The sequence below is a fragment of the Phoenix dactylifera genome, chromosome 2 (assembly GCF_051530095.1).
Source record: "Phoenix dactylifera cultivar Ajwa chromosome 2, Ajwa_hap1_PhDact_Kaust_v1.1, whole genome shotgun sequence".
NCBI lineage: Eukaryota > Viridiplantae > Streptophyta > Magnoliopsida > Arecales > Arecaceae > Phoenix > Phoenix dactylifera.
The window spans coordinates 26,342,144-26,357,808 of NC_143191.1; the positions used below are offsets into that span (position 1 = coordinate 26,342,144).

The 15,665-nt window shown below is 46.5% G+C and overlaps 1 protein-coding gene across 1 annotated transcript; it reads left to right on the forward strand.

The window, feature by feature from the left end:
* The first annotated feature begins 945 nt into the window (after positions 1-945).
* LOC149768263 (uncharacterized) lies at positions 946-2,579 on the forward strand. Its single transcript, XM_089928838.1, has 2 exons — positions 946-2,434; positions 2,533-2,579. Exons 1-2 carry the CDS (start codon positions 1,576-1,578, stop codon positions 2,547-2,549), a joined length of 876 nt encoding a protein of 291 aa, XP_089784964.1. The 5' UTR covers positions 946-1,575; the 3' UTR covers positions 2,550-2,579.
* The last annotated feature ends 13,086 nt before the right edge of the window (positions 2,580-15,665 follow it).

Genomic DNA, 15,665 nt, shown 5'->3' on the forward strand with positions numbered 1-15,665 from the left:
CGGGATATTTTCTCTTCAACTGGTATCAGAGCCAGGTTGGCCGATGGAATTGGCCTATAATATCTAGAATTGTGCATGATTTAATTTTTAAATTTAGATTAGATCTAGATTTATTGATAAAATATCAATCTTGTGCTGAATTATAAGGTTGTCCTGCTATAAGGTTAACTCCTTATAGTGAAAAGGTTGTCCTAGTACAAAATTGAGATTAATTTGTATCATAAAATAAATAGTTTATTTTTGTGAAATTATGCATAATTGATGTTTATGAAATTTCAGTTTTAAATTTATTATGACCATAAAGTTTAAATATAAATTGTTTATATTTGGAATAAATTGACACCTTGAATCCATGATCATAATACATTTAATAAAGAATTAAATGTTGAATTTAAAATTTAAAATTTGAATTTCAAATAAAGATTTAAAATTCAAAATTTGAAATTCGAATTAAAATTTAAATTTGAACATGGATTTTGGGGCATGGGTTAGCACAATCAGATTAGTTGATTAGGTTAGACCTAATGTTAGAATTGAATTAGAATCAATAGTTGTATTAGACTAAATTCATTTTTCTAATTTGATTAAACTCAATAGTTTTGTTGATCATGTCCAAACACTTCAATTGGATCTGATTGTGGCTCAGTGGTCGAGCCTGAGTTCTTAATGACTATCTAAATCAACTTGACATACCATTTGGTGTCTAAGGCAAGTTGGATCTACGGTTATTAATTGGGGCTACCTCTTTCCTGGCCAACTCTGTTGGTGTCTAGGAAAGACGGTTAATGGCGGAACCCTCCCGTGATCTCTCTTACCTGGCCAAAGTGGTCGTTCAAGCTTTGATTTAGATATCTTGAGACTTGGTACTCACCCATGTCAATAAGGAAATCAGTATGACTGATTTAGATGTCCATAGACCAATAAAATTCTATGTCCTCTATATGACTCAGTGCAGTCAGTGGGAGGATATAGAATTATCAGTCTCTCTAAAATCCTCTAAATTATTAGGTCCTTAAAATGATATAGTTATATAGATAACTAGGTCATAGCCTCCCATTAAAATGGATGATAATTGGTCCAGTATTCCAGTTGGACATGCAGGACGCTTCCGTCTGGTGTTCATCTGAATATTGGAATTATCCTTCATTATATGATAGCTCTTTGAGCTATCTGATTGTGATTAGGTTGGCCGAGCTTTCCTCGGGCCTGATCATACATTAGGTAGTGTCATCGAGTTAGTTCATTAATGGTTGGATCTGACCAGGATTTTCAGTGGAGGCCTCCGCCTACTGATTACCACCTGGGGCAAAATAAAATACTAGAAATTATTTAGAGAAATAATTGGTAATGTACCTACCCTTAGATGCATATGGGTTGGCCGAGCTTTCCTCGGGCCTGTATACAGTCCATGTGGATTCTAGTACCCGCTAAGGAATTAAAGTAATTCCTCGAATTAAAGGTAGAGGCTATTAATTCGATTAAAATAGTGGGAGAAAACTTTAGACTAAAGTCCAAGTCTTTAGGATTAAATAAATCATATACTGATTAGTTGGGTTTTTCCTTTATTTTTCAGATATGGCTAACTCATTGTCCCTCCGAACACTATTAGACAATGATAAGCTTAATGGACCTAACTTCGATAGCTGGTATCGAAAGATGAAAATAGTATTGGAGCATGAGCGGATCCTGTATGTGATATCGGATCCTGCACCTGAGGAACCTGCAGCCAATGCACCACGTGCAATCAGAGACGCTTATCAGAAGTGGCTCAACGATCGCACTATAGTGCGTTGCATCATGAGGGCCTCGATGAATGACGAGTTTAGTCGTAAATTCGAGGAAGCGCAGCCAGTGGAAATCCTTCAAATGTTGAAGGAGTCTTTCGGTACACCTGATGATGTTGAACGACATAAGACCTCCTGCGCTATATTCAATGCCCGCATGAGGGAAGGGGCATCGGTCACCGATCATGTATTGTACATGGTCGAACAAATTGATCGCCTAAGTAAACTTGGCTTTCCTTTGCATGAGCAATTGGGCAAGGATGCCATTTTGAATTCACTTCCTAAGTCCTACCTGACCTTCCTTAGTCATTATAGAATGACTAAACCTGAAGTATCCTATCATGGTTTGCTAGGATTACTACAGACCTATGAGAAGGATCACCAACTCAAAAAGGAGTCGGTGAATGTGGTAGGTGGGACTTCTGCAGGACTTTCTTCCTTTAAGAAAGGAAAGAAGAAGAAGGTGCAGAAAGCTCGTGCTGGGGTCTCTAAGCCCAAACAGACTATGAAGCGGAAATCTGATCAGAGTAAGGCAGAATGCTTCTTCTGCAAGAAGCAGGGTCACTGGAAGCGGAACTGTCCGGCTTATTTAGCGTCCCTTGATCCAAACAGGCCAAAGAAGAAAATGCAGCAAACAGTTGCTGCACAAGGTAATTATATGATAACACCTTGTAATTTTTCTGTTTATGATTCTACTACCTGGGTATTGGATACCGGAAGTCCAATTAATATTTGCAATTCTTTGCAGGGACTTCAAGTAAGTAGAAGATTCAAGAACGGCGATCGATTCCTAAATGTTGGTGATGGAAGATCTGTTCCAGTCCTAGCTTTAGGAGTCATTGAGTTGTTTTTTGAGTCTGGAGTAGTTATGTTAGATGATTGTCACTTTTGTCCAGCATTCTTGATGAATGTCATCTCTGTAGGCTTTTTGGCCAAGAATGGTTATACCTTTTATATAAATGAAAGATTTTGTGATATCATTTTGAATGATACTAAAATTTTCAGTGGACAAATGAAATATGGCATTTATACTCTATCATTGCCTGTGAATGTAATGTACACATCTAATAAACACCCTAAATTAGATAAAGTCAATGAAACCTATTTATGGCATTGCCGGCTTGGTCATATAAACAAAAACAGGATAAACAGGTTAGCCCAACAAGGCATTTTAGAAATCAACGATTGTGAATCATTGCCAACTTGTGAATCCTGTCTTCTGGGTAAAATGACCAAGTCACCTTTTTCTGGAAAGGGTGAACGAGCCAGCGATGTTCTTGGCCTCATACATACTGATGTATGTGGACCTATGAACGTAAGTGCCAAAGGTGATTATGCCGACTTCATAACCTTCACAGATGACCTATCCAGGTATGGGTATGTCTATCTGATGAAGCATAAGTCGGAATCATTTGAAATGTTCAAACGATTTCGTAATGAAGTAGAAAAACAGACTGGAAAGAGTATTAAGATCCTTCGGTCAGACCGAGAAGGAGAATACCTTTCCGGTGATTTCTTGACTTATCTAGAGGAGAATGGGATTCTCTCACAATGGACCCCTCCAGGAACACCTCAGCATAATGGTGTATCCGAAAGGAGGAATCGAACTCTGTTAGACATGGTTCGATCCATGATGGGGTTTACTAGTCTGCCTCTATCTTTTTGGGGTTATGCTTTAGAGTCTGCGTGTATAATACTAAATAAGGTTCCAAGTAAGTCTGTTGAGAAGACTCCATATGAGATATGGACTGGGCGTAAGCCGACACTTTCATACCTTAGGATTTGGGGATGTCCGGCTTATGTTAAACGTTCTCAAACTGACAAACTTGGTCCTAGGTCCGATAAGTGTTATTTTGTAGGGTACCCCAAGCAAACTAGGGGTTATTACTTTTACCTTCCTAATGAACAAAAGGTGTTCGTAAGACTTAAGGCAACATTTTTGGAAAAGGAATTCCTTGGTGAAGGAATTGTTGCCTCTAAGGTTGAACTTAGTGAAGTTCAGCAGGTGGAAGATTTAACACAATCTACTGAACCCACAGAATCGGTTTTGATTAGATCAAACCCGGAGCCCAGTGTAGAAGGACCATTAAGGCGATCCGATAGAGTGCCGCGTCAAGTGGATAGATACTACGGTTTCTTGGTCCATGACGCGGATCCTATTGAGCTCGATGAGAACAATGAGGATCCGATCACCTATATGGATGCTATGCAGAGGTCTGACTCTGAGTTGTGGCTTAATGCCATGAAATCCGAAATGGAGTCCATGGAAATCAATAGTGTATGGACACTAGTTGATCCACCCAAAGGGATAAAACCCATAGGGTGCAAATGGATCTTCAAAAGAAAGAGAGGCGCAGACGGAAAGGTGGAGACCTATAAAGCCCGTCTGGTTGCCAAGGGGTATCGTCAACGTTATGGTATCGATTATGACGAGACTTTTTCCCCTGTGGCAATGCTAAAATCTATTCGGATCATGCTAGCTATAGCAGCATATATGGATTATGAAATCTGGCAAATGGATGTGAAAACAGCTTTTCTAAATGGAGAGCTAGAAGAAGAGGTGTATATGATACAACCTGAGGGTTTCATATCCACAGACGAGTCCAAAGTATGCAAGCTACAAAAGTCCATTTATGGACTTAAGCAAGCTTCTCAAAGTTGGAACATACGTTTCGATAAAACTATCAAAACGTATGGCTTCGTTAAGAACGAAGAAGAATCTTGTGTTTACAAGTGGGCTAATGGTTCAGTGATCACATTCCTTGTCTTATATGTGGATGACATTCTCTTAATTGGGAATGACATTCCAGCATTACAAAATGTGAAACTCTGGCTGTCATCACAGTTCTCCATGAAGGATCTGGGAGAAGCATCCTACATCCTAGGGATGAAAATCTATAGAGATAGATCTAAGAGGTTGCTTGGATTATCCCAATCCACGTACATCGACACTATGTTGAAGCGGTTCAACATGGAGAATTCCAAGAAGGGCTATCTTCCGATAGGCCAAGGAATTTCTCTCTCTAAGAAAGATTGTCCGACAACTTTCGAAGAGAGAGAGCGTATGAGTAGAATCCCATATGCTTCTGCAGTAGGTTCTATTATGTACGCCATGACATGTACAAGACCGGATGTTGCTTACTCACTAGCAGTAGCAAGTAGGTATCAGTCTGATCCGGGTGAGAACCATTGGAAGGTGGTGAAAACCATCCTTAAGTATTTAAGAAATACTAAGGACCAATGGTTGATCTATGGAGAATCTGACTTAAAACTTGTGGGATTTACAGACTCTAGTTTTCAGTCAGACCATGATGACAGTAAGAGTATGTCAGGATTTGTGTTTACCCTGAATGGAGGAGCAGTCTGCTGGAAAAGTTCCAAGCAGCATTCAGTAGCCGATTCCGTATGCGAAGCAGAGTATGTTGCTGCATCAGATGCGGCAAAGGAAGCTGTTTGGATCAAGAAGTTTGTAAATCAACTTGGTGTTGCTCCCTCAATCAATGGTCCAGTTCTTTTGTATTGTGACAATACTGGAGCCATTGCACAAGCAAAGGAGCCAAAGTCCCACCATAGAACCAAGCACATTCTGCGTCGCTACCACCTTGTACGAGAGATCGTGGAACGAGGTGACGTCAATCTTCAAAAGATCGATGGAAAGGAGAACCTAGCTGACCCATTCACTAAAGCCCTTTCTGTAAAGGAGTTCGATTATCACAAATCGAAGATGGGTATTAGATACTGTACAAATTGGCTTTAGTTCAAGTGGGAGTTGTTGGAAATTGTGTCCCAAAGCCAATTTTTTAATTGTAAGAAATTGAATTATGTATATGTTTTATTAAAATGAATAAAAGTTTATTCTGGCAATTTTCTATTTATCACAAGTGTTGCATCTTCAAATTGAACTCCTGTGTATTGTGATGAAGTCCTTAGGACTAATTTAGTGGATAAAAGAGGTTTTATCATTTAGTCCTTAAACCAGTTCGCGACCAAATGACGAGCTGTCAATTGGACGATAGCTATGTCAAGTATAGGTCGTTGTGTGCCATTTAGTTGGTTGTCCTCTTAAACCAAGGAGTGTGGAGACACTGTATGGCATACAGGTGAGATGTAGGAGTACATCGTCACTGAATAGTGACTCACCTGCGTAGCACTCCACTGTCGGGAGTTAGCTCGTAAAACGTATGGGCATAAGTACCCCTTAGACCTGAGACTGTCACGGTGACTTGCAAGCAACTCACTGTACTTAGGCACTGGATGACCTGAATTTCTAATTCAAGGATCGGAAGGATGCTGGGTGCAGTCAAGTACTCGCGAAGTCTGTGTATGAGTCAAGATGGGATTGACCGCTCCAGATTTTAGGAGTTGATGTCTCACTGTATTTCAATTCAGTAAAACCTTGGCCAGGGTAAACCAAGTGATAGGTCACTTGATTTGATTATTTGAAATACACTATGGATGACCGGACCCAGAGGTCGACAGTCCTCTCTAAGGTCATCTTGAGCATCGAAGGTCATAGGGATGAATTATGCAACAACCATACGTCTAGGTTCTTGAATGTTGCTTTGCATATTCGACCTATCCGGACGTCGGGTATCATTGCTAGATGGTCACCTCGATTAGTGTATGGAGTAGTCCATGTACTACCGGCTTAGTGTTCGAACCTATCGGAGTCACGCACATAAGTCAAGTTAAGTAGGAAGGACTTGATCCAATTTAATTGAGAATTAAATTGTGGATCATTTGAGATTTGATTTTGTCTATGTTCAGCTAGCACTGAACATGAGGTACATACTGAATTTCATGGATGTGTATTTAATTATGTCTGTATTCTGGCTTAATCAAGTTTCAATTAATGTAATTGAAATTGATTTGGACTCATTTGTTGAGTTTGTTTTTGAATTGGATTCAAATGAATGTAATTGGATTTCATGATGATTTTATTAGAATTTATTCCATATTTATTCTAGTCCAAGTGTGACTTGGATTGATCCGAAAATTGAACTAATTGGAGTTCACATGAATCAGATTCATGTGGAATTTTTCCGGATCCAAAATCTTTCAAATTGGTCTTCAATTTGGTTTAGAACCAATGATGGACCCAAACCCATTTGATTCAGCCCATTTGAATTAACCCATTTAAGTCAAGTCTGAAAATTTACGTTTTTGCCCCTCAAATTTAATGACACGGGTTGTTCTGGTTTCTTCCTCGGTCCATGGACCGATTTCTCTGCATATCATCTCCCGTGGACCGCTTTTTCCTTCTTCTTCCGAACTCATCATAGGGCGCTTGATCTTCCCTCTTTCGGCTACCATTTGAAGATCCGAAGAGACGTGTCTCTTCGGTTTTGAAACCTCTTTAACATAGGACTGATTTAATTGAAATCAAACGGTTCAAAAATTCAATAAAATCGTGAAACGTTTGGCGTTCACTCTTCCCTTTTGCCGTTTTCTCTTCCCTGGTTCAGCCTTTTCTTTGCCTATAAATAGGCTGGGGTTCTCTTCATTCTTTGCTAGAGATTTGATCTGGGGAGAGGGAGATTCGTGATCTTTTGAGTAGCTTGAAGAAAGAGGAAAAGGAAACGGGAAGAAAGAGAAAAAAAAAAAAGGGAAGAAAGAATTTTTGAAAATCTTTTCTTCCAAGGGTTTATTTGCAAAAGGGTTTTTGCACTATACAGACACCATCCTACCTTCCTGCATTTCTTGGCGTGCGTGTGAAGTAGAGGGTCCGTACATCCGGGCCTTGCATTGCACCAGATCCATCAGTACCAGATCCGGCACCAGATCCAGTTCCAGATCCAGTTTCCGATCCAGTACCAGATCTTGCATCTGATCCAGTATCTGATCCAGCACTTGGCCCTGTACCAGATTCTGTTCCTGAGTACCTTGACCATCTTCCGCTGCGGGATTGAGGTATGGTAAACATAATATAGTTATGTTATTTATTTATACTTGTTATAAATAAATAGATAAAATTTTAAAACTGATTTTCTGACCTGGCATCCGATTTTATCGGATTTTGCGGGATATTTTCCCTTCAACAGCGTCACCGGTGAATCCTACGAGGGGGGTGGACATTTTGTGCAACAACTGTCTGGACAAGCTCATCTTTTGGAAGGCCTCGTAAAACAAAATATCAGCTGAGCTTCCACTATCCACAAGAACACGCCTTACATCATAGTTTGCCATAGTGAGAGAGATCACCATGGCGTCATCGTGGGGAGTCTGAACCCCCTTTACATCCTCATCAGAAAAGGTGATTACATTGCCGACCCTCTGCCTCTTTACGACGGCCGTCCCTGACGCTTCCGTCGAGCCCCCTGCGTTCCTCACGGGCCGAGAGCAGCCCCCAGTGATAGTGTGGATCACGCCCGCAACGGGTCGATTCTGCTCCCGAGGCTCCGGAGGAGCCGGGTCGGCCGGACGCGGGTCTGCGGGGGGACGTCGGTCGCTCACATATCGACCGAGACGCCCCCGACGGATAAGGGCCTCGATCTCGTCCCGAAGCTGGAAGCAGTCCTCTGTGTCGTGGCCGTGGTCTCGGTGGTACTCACAGTACGCCCGGGAGGGCCTCTTTCCAGGGATCCTTCATATCTGTCTCGGGGCCGGGAGGTCCTCCCGCCCCTTGATCTCCATAAGGATCTGGGCCCGGGGAGTCAGGAGAGGGGTGTACCGGTTGAAACGTCGGGGCGGAGAACGAGGGCGTGGGGCGCCGTGGTTCTTCGCCGGCGACGGGCTTCTGCGCCGACGCTGGGGCGTCGGGCTCCTCCTCTGGCGTGCCTCTTTCCGCCTTTTCTTCCCAAGCTTTGGAGGGATCTCGGCAGCCTCCTTGCTCCGGTGGGCGGCCGCCTCCTCGGCGTCCGCATACTGGTTCGCCCGGGACAACAGCTCTGGGAAGCTCCGCGGCAGGCGTTTGTCTAGGGAGAAGGTGAGCCTGCCCTTCCGGAAGCCACGCTTCAGGGCTGAAAGAGCTACCTCCTGACTCAGGTTCCGGACCTCCAGCGTAGCCCTGTTGAAGCGGGTAAGATAATCCCGCAGGCTTTCTCCCTCGTTTTGCCGGACGTCAAAGAGGGAGTCGGAGACCAGTCGCCGCCGGCTACTGACGGCGAAATGAGTGATGAAGAGGCGAGTGAACTGGTCGAAAGACCGGATTGAGTCAGCCTCCAGCCCGGCGAACCACGCCCTCGCCGGGCCACGGAGGGTTGCCGGGAAGGCCTTGCAGAGAAGGAGATCTGATGCTCCGTGGAGGAGCATAAGGGTCCTGAAACTCTCGACGTGATCCCGCGGGTCTGCCGCCCCGTCATAGGGCTCGATCGCCGGCATTTTGAACCCCGGGGGATTCGGGGTCCGCAGGATCCTCGAGGCAAGCGCCGGCTGGGAGGAGATCTCTAAGTCGGCGAAGGGATCTTTGGAATGGCCCTTCAGGACCTGGAGTTGTCGGTGGAGATCGTCCACCCGCCGGTCCAGGGAGCGCGACCGGTGGGTGGGAGACAAGGAGCGGCGAGTGGGGGACCGACTGGAGCGCGGGTTCCTCGAGGACTGGGGGGTCTGGGAACGCGCCCGGGCCCGCCTCTCGTACCCCGCGCAGCTCCGATGGGAAGGTCCCGGCAGAATAGACCGTGCTCGAGAATCCTCCTCGCGCCGGCGCTCCTCCCCATGGGAGAGGAAGGAGCGCGGGTTGAGGAGGACAGGCGAGCGCTCAGGGAGCAGTGGCTCCTGAGCCCGCTGCGGCGCCCGGGACATCGCACCCTGCAGATTCTGCACCGCCTCCGCGAGGGAGCGAACCTGCTGGGCTAGCTGGTCGAACTGGGCGGCTTCGACCGTCTAAATAGGCGGTGGGGTGGTGGAGTGTTGCTGAGAGTGTGTTGGAGATGCAGCGGCCTCCCGGCCGGAGGCGCGAGAGGCCCCGCGACCAGAAGCATTGGAAGCTCCACGACCACCTCGCCGTGCCATTACGATCGCTCTGAGATCCGGGCCCTTCCTCTAGCGCCAACTGTTGCTGGGGGTCCAAACCGAGAACGATTGGCACAGCGGTGTGAACGGGGTTCCCTTTGAGTTGCTTTGGTTGCGCTCCGCCCTCCGCCGTGAAACCTGCAAGCAAGCCTCGCACCACCACCGGGGTAGTGGGGGCCCTCCGACGATCAAGTCAGAGGAGATCGAAGGAGAAGGAGAAGGAGAAGGTAGCAGGTGAGATGATACTCTGGAAGATATATCTTACCCTCCCCCTTCCCCCCCAGCCTCATATATATCAGGCTGGGGGGTTTTTCCGGGGATTCGTCATCGTGTGGCACGATGGGGCTGCCACTGACATGGCCGTTACAGGGCGTCGTGGGGCAGCGCTGGGTACAGCCATGGCAGGGCATAGTGGAGCTCCGCTTTGTACGGCTGTTACAGGGGATCGTGGGGCAGCGCCGGATACGGCCGTTGCAGGGAGTAGTGGAGCAGGGGGCCGCGGCGTGCCTCAGAGGAACAGTCTGTTGTTGTCGAGAGATTGCCGACTCGGGGTCGGATTGCTGGATCAAGGGGCAGCCGACTCGGGGTCGGGCTGCGGAGCCGAAGATATCCGACCCGAGGTCGGATTGCTGGATCAAGGAGCAGCCGACTCGGGGTCGGGCTGCGGAGCCGAAGATATCCGACCCGAGGTCGGATTGCTGGATCAAGGGGCAGCCGACTCGGGGTCGGGCTGCGGAGCCGAAGATATCCGACCCGAGGTCGGATTGCTGGATCAAGGGGCAGCCGTAGTCTTCCTGGGCGCGCGTGCCGGTCACGTGGGGCATGGTGGCTAAGTTCCCCCGTAACAGATCCGATTACTCATATTGGAAGGCTAGGATGAGGATATTTATCCAAGCCCAAGATTATGAGATGTGGACCATCATAGTGAATGGACCATACATCCCATCCATCTATGTAGAGGGTGTCAATGTACCCAAACTAGAAAAGGATTGGGATGACCATGACTTTAGGAAAGCACAACTCAATGCCAAAGCAATGAATGTGCTTGTTGCCCAGATAGACAACCCAAAAGGGGGGGGTGAATTGGGTTTTTAAATTAACTTAGCTAATTAAAACTTTGTGGATGATTAACTAAATACTATAGCCAGTTATTTAATTAAAGCTAAGTGCTGTGAGTAATGTGTGGGGAAGAAGATGAGAGACAATGCACTACAAACACAAAGTTTTATAGTGGTTCGGAGCTAACCCTTGCTCCTACGTCCACTCCCCAAGTCTCACTTGGGAATTTCACTATAACCCCCTTGGATTACAGCCGGTTGTTTTGCAAGCTCACAACCGAACTTGTTGTTTTACGAGCTCACAACGAACTCGGTCGGTTTTCCCAGGCTCACCGACTAGAACCAACCCCGATTGTTTTCCCGGGCTCACAATCAAACCCTTACACTCGTTGGTTTTAAACCGGCTCACCAACCAACCTTAATCCCCTTGATTCAATCCCCCGATTGAATCAAGTAAATACACGAGATAGAAGAAAACAGAAAATAGCTTCTCAAAAAGCAGATTTAAAACAATATAATCGTAAAGGAGTTAGAAGCCCTCAAACGCTTTTAAGATGGTGAAGAGGTGTGGCTTCTGGAACTCCGGTCTCCTCTTGAAAGAGTGATCGACTTGAAAGCAGGAGGAGGAAGCTTTGAATGCTGGGAAGATGTTGGTGGAGCAGTAAATGCAGATCTTCCCTTTTTCTCGTTGAAGAGCACTTAGAGAGCTTGAAGACTTGAATGCTAGGAGTGGAATGTGTGTTCTCTACCTTGCTACAGTCTTCTGTGGCTATTTCAGCCAACCCCCACGGAAACTAGCCGTTACTCTGCTTTTTCTGGCCGTTCTGCACACTCTGCGCAGCCTGACAATGTGACCGTTGGTGGGTTGGAGTCGACTCGCGCGATCAGGAGTCGACTCGGCTGTAGCAGGAGTCGACTCGAGCTTTTCCGGAGTCGACTCGGCAACTGTTCCCAGTTTGAATTAAAGTTGCCGTCTTGACTGGGAGTCGACTCGTCTTGACCCGGAGTCGACTCGCCAACTTCTGGCGCTGACCTGGCAATTTTGGAGTCGGCTCATCCTCTGTAGTCCGTGAATCCAAATTTGAATTTTGTCCACTCAAGTCGACTCGACTGTCCTGGGAGTCGACTCGAATCTCAGAGCCCGAACTCCCGATTCTCTGTCTTTTGGCTCATCCAGTCTTGGAGTCGACTCGAACTTCCTTGGAGTCGACTCGGCTCTCAGTTTCCGAAAGTTGGTCTTCTGCCTTTTGACGTGAAGCTTGTCTTGGAGTCGACTCGAGCTGTCTGGGAGTCGACTCGAATCTCAGAGGCAGTAACATGGTCTTCTGTCTGTCGATGGTCGCACAGTCTCGGAGTCGACTCGCGTACTGCGGGAGTCGACTCGAATCTCAGAGTCCATAAAACGCTCTCTGACTTTTTCTTTGTGTACCGCTGGGAGTCGACTCGCGTTCCACTGGAGTCGACTCGAATCTCAGAGTCCATAAAACGCTCTCTGACTTTTTCTGTGTGTACCGCTGGGAGTCGACTCGCGTTCCACGGGAGTCGACTCGAATCTCAGACCTGAAAAACTGCTCTTCTGTCCTTCTGTCTGTTTTCAGTCGGAGTCGACTCGTACTGATCAGGAGTCGACTCGAGCTCGTGCCAGTGACCTTGATACGCTTGGAGTCGACTCGTGAAACTCGGGAGTCGACTCGTATCTCAGACATTGGTTCATGCAGACTTCTTAACTTATCCAAAATGCTATGAACCAAGTCTAGAGACACTTGGACAGAATTTTCACTGAAACACTCAATTGAATTCATTAGTAATCATAAGATATACTCAAATGCTTTGAGCTCATCAAAATCAAACGGGGTTTTAATCGATCACTCCACAATCTCCCCCTTTTTGATGATGACAAAACTTTGAGTATATGTAAAATGAGTTGCTCAGTAAATAATGAAATAAACTCCATAAATGAATTCAAATGTCTGATAATTTAATTTATCCAAGTTTGAAAGGAGTGAAACATTAAATTTCGGAGTTAAAGTTCCCCCTTTCATTTGGAATTATATAAGCCTTCATATTCTGCAATCAATTGTTTGGCTTATATGACATTAATGATTTAGCTTGATTAAAATTCAGATTCTCCCCCTCAACATATGCATTCAACTATGTTTTGATTTTCTGAATTTTCTTTTAATGCTTTGAAATTTTTGAACTAAAATTTTTGTTTTTAGAGGGAAAATCTGTCAATTTGTTCTTGAGTAGGATTCAGCTAATCTCCGAATATCCCTTGAATAGATTCTGGAGATTACTCCATTAGGAGCCCCAAAAGAGAGATAATGAGCCTCGAGGTACCGAATCCACTTAGAACAAATTTATGTGTGTTTTTAAGAGTTTATCGTTTTATTTATTTCCATTGATTTCTTTTACATATTTTTTAATATTTCTCCCCTTTTACATATTTTATACTTACACATTTCTCCCCCTTTTTGTCATCATACCAAAAAGGAGGTAATCACACACAGTCAATGGCACAAATGGCACAGTCAATCATCAAATGGCACAGAAATGAAGATAAGATGTCTACTCATTGTATTGATATGAAGGTGAATACATTTGAGCATACAATAGGTAAAGCAAGAACAATACAAAAGAAGACAAAGCACAACTCAAAATCATCTATGACCTCCTCGAGGATGTGGCTCCCCCTCTCGAGGATACATCTCCTCCTCTGGAGGATGTGGCTCCCCCTCTCGAGGATACATCTCCTCCTCTGGAGGATGTAGCTCCCCCTCTCGAGGATACATCTCCTCCTCTGGAGGATGTAGCTCCTCCTCTCGAGGATGTGACTCCTCCTCTCAATCGGCTCTGCTCCATGAGGAGGGCGACTGCCTCTGTAACATGGCCCAGCTGCGTGATAATAGACGTGGTGGCTCTGCTATGTGTAGTGGAGAGCTCAGTCACCGACGTCTGAAGCCCAGTCACCGAGGTCTGAAGTGCGTCCAGCTTGTCGATGAGCACATTCGACAAGCGCTCGGCCCCCTCGGTGGTGGTGTGCATGTCACGGCGGATGTCATCCCGCATCCTCCTCGTGGTGCTCGTGACCTCGCTCATGCTGTGGAACTGGGCCTGCACCAGGGTCCTAATGTTGTAGATCTCCTGCCGCACCTCAGCCGTCATGTCTGTCACGGCTGTCAAGGATGGGACCAATGCTGAGGATGGAGTGGGTGCAGGAGTGGGAGCTGGCACGGAACCTCGGAGCTCCCGGAGCAGCTCGTCCCTCAAATCTCGGACGATCTCCTGCCGCAGCTCCCGGAGCTGCTCTGGATCAATACGGACCTCCATAGATGGTGGAGCTGAGGAGGAAGGTCCGGCAGAGGTGGTAGGAGCAGGAGGAGTGGATGGAAGGGCTGGATGGTCTGGAAACTCTGGGTAGTCAGAATCTGGCTCAGGACTGGGTGATGGTCTGGTGGTCTGAGCGGTGAGAGTGGACTTCCTAACCCAGATCCCTTCTCTCTTCCGAAATCCCATCCTGTGCATGGTCCCCGTACCCAAGCGATCAGTCCATCGCAAGGCACGAGAGGGTTCCTTCTCAGGAATGGAAATTTCGTACTGCCTAAAGAGAAGAGTGAATATCATTCCGTATGGGAGGGAGAGCCTACGTCTATCCAGGGGCTCACACATATACCTATAAATGAGCTTGGGGAAGTTGACCGGGGTGTCCTAAAGAATGTAAGACATAATAGCTAGGTCCCTCTCATTCACAAAATCAAATCTCCCTGTCTTAGGGAAGATGGACCTGGACAAAATGCTCAAAAGGATTCTCACTTCAATAGGAAGTGAGCTAGTAGATACCTCATCTAGGGGAGACTGAGGTGGATGCCCTAAGACGATCGTAAGGGCCTCAAATCTATCCTCAGGATGTGCAGGAGCCACCCCTACTAATGGAAGGTGGAGGATATGGGCAATGAGGTCCTCTGTGACACGCAATGGGACACCTAATACCGTGCCCTCAATACCTCCATCTCCCCGATGGACGGTACTGTAGAACTCTTGAACTAGGCCAGGATAGGTGGGAAGGTCCAAGGTGAGGAAGTACTCTAGACCCTGGGCTCTAAGCCTATCGCCTATGGTGAATCCTTCCCGGGAGAGATAGTCGAAAGTGACATACCTCCCGGAGGTGACGGCCTTCCCGGCCAACGGCCTAACATGAACCACCCTAGGCGGAGAACGATCCGGAGGAGGTTGCCTCGCGGGATCGTGCCGCGCCTTGGAGCGCCGCTCGGGACCGGCCACGGGACGGGACCTCTTTCTAACAACTCCCTTGCGAGGCATCTTGACCTAAACGAGATGAAAACCTAGAGAACGAAGAAGGATCGATAGAGGAAGCTCGGGACTGACCTGAAAAGACCTAGGAACGGACGGAAACTCAATGTCCGGCGAAGAATCGACGGGAAAAGGGCTTGGAGACGATCGAGGATGACCTAGGAGTCGGCTCTAGGGCTTTGTGAACAGTGGCGGCTTGAGAAAAAGTGTTTGCGAAACGACAAACCTAGGGTTAAAAAGTCGGATCCCGACTGCGAGTCGACTCTCCTGAGTCGCGAGTCGACTCGACCTCGAGTCGACTCCAGAAAATGCGCGAGTCGACTCTCCTTATGCGCCTGTAGACTTCGAGTCGACTCCCGACAATGTGCGAGTCGACTCCCCCTCAGCTGCCAACTTTGCGAGTCGACTCCCCCAAATACGCGAGTCGACTCCCCCTTAGGAGCCGGCTCTGAAACTTACTCGAGTCGTCTCTAACCTTGGCACGCACTTAAAAATCATGCTATAACCGTGCCAAATGAGGGAAAATCACCTAGTTGGGATCTGATTTGATGATCATTGAATA